Genomic DNA, 4787 nt, shown 5'->3' on the forward strand with positions numbered 1-4787 from the left:
TAGTGAGTGTTAGATAACAAGACACATTATTATTGAGTTCACAATTTTAAATGGTCCTAGGAGCTACACAAGTGACGATGTTGTAGTCTAATATCATCCCATATGAATGATGTGATCAAATACAAATGATATAGTTGATAGGTCATCTACAACCAAGTCATAGGTTAGGCCAACATGCTGACCTACATCCATACCAACCATAGACATTATATATAGGAGACTAGTTTAGTAACCTTTATTTCCCATTAAGTTAAGCAAAAGACTAATAAGGGTTATCCTCATTAACATAGAAAACTATGTTCAAACCTCATCAACCTTATAAACAAACAAGGGTCATCCTAGCTAGCACCAAGCCAAGATTACAAAGCAAGACAATACTAAGGATACCAATAGAAAACAAGCTACCAACAACATTTAAATCCAAGAAATACTTAGTATTCAAAGCAACCAAGATCTCCAATGGAAACAATCAAGTAGTGCATACAATGCTCGAAGAAGAGAAACTAACATTCAAGCTCCAAAGAACAAATAATGGAGAAATTCAATCAAGAAGAACAAAGAGTTCCAAAAATGGTTAGCCACTTGCTCCAAAAAGATGGTCTTGGTGGATGAATTAATCAAGAAGAACAAAGAGCAACCAAAACAAAAGAAAAGCAAAACCAATAAAGAAATTACTTTAAAGCTACATAAATATGTTGAAAGCAATAAGGCAACCACAACACAAAATCAAAGAATCATCTTCAAGTAGAGTAATAAATAAGTCAATCACCACAAGCAAGTCACAACTTCAAGCCTCACACAAGATTCACTATATAAGATTAAGTCATATAATGAAAGGAGCCCAATCATGAAGGAGGTCAACACAAATAAGCATAGGAACCTATTGAGTCCATAATCATGAAGAAGGTCAACACAAGCACACAAGCAAAGGCAAAAGTAACCAAGCAAGTACATAGGATGGCTTTACAAGATGCAAGGAAGTATTCTCTTATACTTGACATCCTTTACACTTTACAATTGGAGTAAAATTTCCCAAGATTATTAATAAAGTATAAATATTTTTCTACTCTGATCTAGAATTTGACTCCCCGACTACTCCATTCCACAATTTTTTTCTTTACCTTTTAATTGACAAATACTCTTTGAACCTTATGATAGTATCTTCCAACATCAAAAGGTAACATTATTTTTGGATGCCAAATTGAATGATATACTATTAGGTCACTTGCCAACATTCACCAAACCAAGGCAAAAATTGAGCCTCAAAAAGAAGGACCAGCAAGAGGAGAATAAATGGAGGACAGCGGTGGTGTAGATATACACCGTTGGAGATGGAGAGCAAGAGTTAGAAGATCCGCACTATTAGGCACGCTCCCCTCGGATGCGGCGGGCGAGCTGAATGTCCTTGGGCATGATAGTCACGCGCTTTGCATGAATGGCACACAGATTAGTGTCCTCAAAGAGGCCCACTAAGTACGCCTCGCTCGCCTCCTGCAGCGCCAGGACAGCGGAGCTCTGGAAGCGGAGGTCCGTCTTGAAGTCCTGCGCGATCTCGCGCACCAGCCTCTGGAAGGGCAGCTTGCGGATGAGCAGCTCCGTGCTCTTCTGATACTTCCTAATTTCGCGAAGGGCGACGGTGCCAGGCCTGAAGCGGTGGGGCTTCTTCACTCCGCCCGTAGCAGGGGCCGACTTGCGGGCGGCTTTGGTGGCCAGCTGCTTGCGGGGGGCCTTTCCGCCGGTGGACTTGCGGGCGGTCTGCTTGGTACGAGCCATGGTTACAGGAAGCACGCGGCGCAGCACACGGCAGAGGAGAGGAGGATTGTATGATTAATGCAGAAAGAACAGATGACGCTCTTATGTAGAAAATTTGAACTCTCAATCCAACGGTCTTCCATCCCTGGCATCTGACGGCCACAGCTCTTGATCCGTCTGCTTGCTTGTAATTGGTCCGAATTCCCTCGCTTTGGATCATAGAAAAACGTAAGTCCAAAATTGAGTCCTACGTGAATTCGCAACCCTGCCCATTTATTTACTCGACCAAACCTCTTTCACACAGTGAGCCCCAAAATCAATACTTGGGCAGTGTGTAATGGGCCTTAAACTTTACACACCACCCATCCTTTTTGGCGTCATGTAGATATTGATGGGCATTCTTTACCAATCATCTCCAACTAATCCAATGTTTTGGTTATAATGAGGCAAGGTCATTTCCTCATTTTGTTAAACTGAAAAGTTTTCAAAAGTGATTTTTATTCTTAACCCATGCTCCTATATTTGTTTTTTCACTACTGAGATATCCTAAGTGTGTAGATTTGATTTAAAAAATTCCCTTATCCACAAAACTCCAATTCATAATGACTTGCTTGTGCCCTACCTCAACCATTTGGTGATGGAAAGTTGGATGGGTCAAATTACACTCTCTCTAAGTTCAAGATTAAGTCTGTTCTTGATTCATATGAGTTACCTCTCTAAATACGTAGGTACATGACCCAGCTCTTACTTTTGAGGAGTTCGATACAAAGCTAGTGGAGAAGAGATGCATTTTAAAGCCAGAGATGGTAGTGAAACTACATTCTCTGCAAATGTAAAGAAAGGCAAGGGGAAGGGCTCTAGTAACCCCAATGCTTTTGAGAAGAAGAAGAAATCTATGAGATAAGCATGGTCATGTGGTCAAAACATGTAGACGAAAGGAAGCTGATGAGAAGAATGGCACTTTAAAGCCTTTGAAGAAGGAGTCCAAGAACAGTGTTGAAGGAGAATAAGAGCTATTTGTGGCAATCAAAGAGATTTGTGCAAAGGTAGAACATTCCACAGCATCCGATTAGTTCATGGATCATTAACAGTGGAGCATCTTGGCATATGACCAATCAAAAGGATTGTATAGATCCCTCAAGCATGTGGGGGTGTCCATCCTAGTAGCAAGTTGAAAAAATGATGCCAAATGCTGAACCATGGGATCAGTTACGATTTCTTATGTTTCTAGAAACATGTGATATGAAGAAGTTGAGATGTTATCTGATATCCTTTTAAGTGCCAAACATCAAGAGGAATTTGTTGTTATTTACGGCCATAGTAGTTGACCGTGACTCTTTGCTAAGGTTGGTGTAGTCATCACAGATTCCAGCAGGGTGGCGGCTGTAATGTCATAGGGAGAGGATTCCAGCAGGGTGGCAGCTGTAATGTCATAGGGAGAGGAATCTAGCACAATAACTTATATGAGCTATTGGCTTTTACAACCCAAGCCGAGCAAGCTATGACATGAAAGATTTGGGCACGTGAGCTTTCTAGTCTTAAAAAAGATGTAAAGGATTAGGATTGTGGCACATTTACCAACATTTTTAAAGATGTCAAATGCATGCAAAGCTTGTATAATGTGGGCAAGCAGCATCGGCATATGCATTTTTTGTCAGGATCTTTGCCACACAAGAGAATCAAAGTACCACAAGTGCTCGTATAAATCAAGAATTAGTAATCAACTCCATACAAATAAAAAATTCAACTCCATACAAGTGCTCGTATAAATCAACTCCATACAAGTGCTCGTATAAATCAAGAAATCAACTCCATACAAATAAAAAATTCAAACGTATTAAGCATGGATATGAAAATAAGCATGAGATAAAACCATAGACTTGAAAACAAAGCTTAGACGACATCACCATCAACAAAGGGTTGGGTTAAATCTCCCCCTCATGCGTGCTGGCTCCTTCCCCACGACATGAGTATTTTAATCATATATTACCAAAATAGCCCTTGAGCCAACGTGAAGCTTTTGCCAAAAATAGGGATCTTTACTTTTTACAAAAATTACCAATCCTTCGAGAGGATGTTCACTTACATCTAGTGCGTACCAACTAGTGCGTACCAAAAATAATAGTGAAGCTCTAGTTCACACGCAATACACTTGTGCACATTGGTGTACATAAATATTCGAGTACAAATAAATGGCACGCGACCAGCCAAAAATAATAGTGAAGCTCTAGTTCACACGCAATACACTTGTGCACATTGGTGTACATAAATATTCAAGTACAAATAAATGGCACGCGGCCAACCAAAAATAATGAAGTATAACTCATGAATGTTGAGGCGATGTAAACGCCCATGCACATGACAAAACTTGCGCGACACCTCATTCGGTGACCCTCCCGTGTGCAATACCTCGTTCGGTGACCCTTGCACACTCATGCATGTGCGACACCTCATTCGGTGACCCTCACACAAGTACGACGCCTCATTTGGCATCCTTGTACTCATCACCTATACTCAACAAGTTAACATGTTAGGTGAGGCAATTAAACACTAATATCAACAACACTAGCATGTGTACACATGGTATCACCGAATCACAGCATACATAGCATAGATCCGCAAAGCATATGCCAATCGCATCTTACAATGTAGTATCTTTTATGATATCACTCACGATACTAATTGTGCAAGCATGGCACAATGGTCAGACGGGCATCCCCAATAGACCATAGAGGGCCAATAATGTAACATCCCTCTTGCTCGGGTTAGCAACTGACCTCAGTTGGATTAAGTCTGGACATGTGCAAAAAAACCTCTCGGGCATCCAACGAGCATCTTCTCTCGGATGGTTCTTGAAGGTCAAAAGATATCTGTTATAAACATTGCCAGTTCTTGTAGTAGTCTGCTCATGGTGGTCAATAATTGCATCAGGTACTAATTGCTCTTCATCATCAACTAGCTCTGGAAGTTCTTCATAAACAGGATGATTAGGGATTGGTCCTTTAAAGGGTCAGACTAATATGAAAGGAGTTATG

The 4787-nt window shown here is 40.8% G+C and overlaps 1 protein-coding gene across 1 annotated transcript; it reads right to left on the minus strand.

The window, feature by feature from the left end:
- Nucleotides 1-1057: 1057 nt before the first annotated feature.
- Nucleotides 1058-1840, minus strand: LOC147604118 (histone H3.2-like). Its single transcript, XM_086795193.1, has one exon. It carries the CDS (start codon nt 1771-1773, stop codon nt 1363-1365), a length of 411 nt encoding a protein of 136 aa, XP_086651319.1. The 5' UTR covers nt 1774-1840; the 3' UTR covers nt 1058-1362.
- Between the last annotated feature and the right edge of the window lie 2947 nt (nt 1841-4787).

This window comes from Cibotium barometz, chromosome 62 (assembly GCF_041138505.1).
Source record: "Cibotium barometz isolate CiBa-2024 chromosome 62, ASM4113850v1, whole genome shotgun sequence".
Taxonomy (NCBI): Eukaryota; Viridiplantae; Streptophyta; class Polypodiopsida; order Cyatheales; family Cibotiaceae; genus Cibotium; species Cibotium barometz.

Excerpts from the sequence above, each read along its gene's own strand:
- LOC147604118 (XM_086795193.1), bottom strand. The coding sequence starts at position 1,773 with ATGGCTCGTACCAAGCAGACCGCCCGCAAGTCCACCGGCGGAAAGGCC.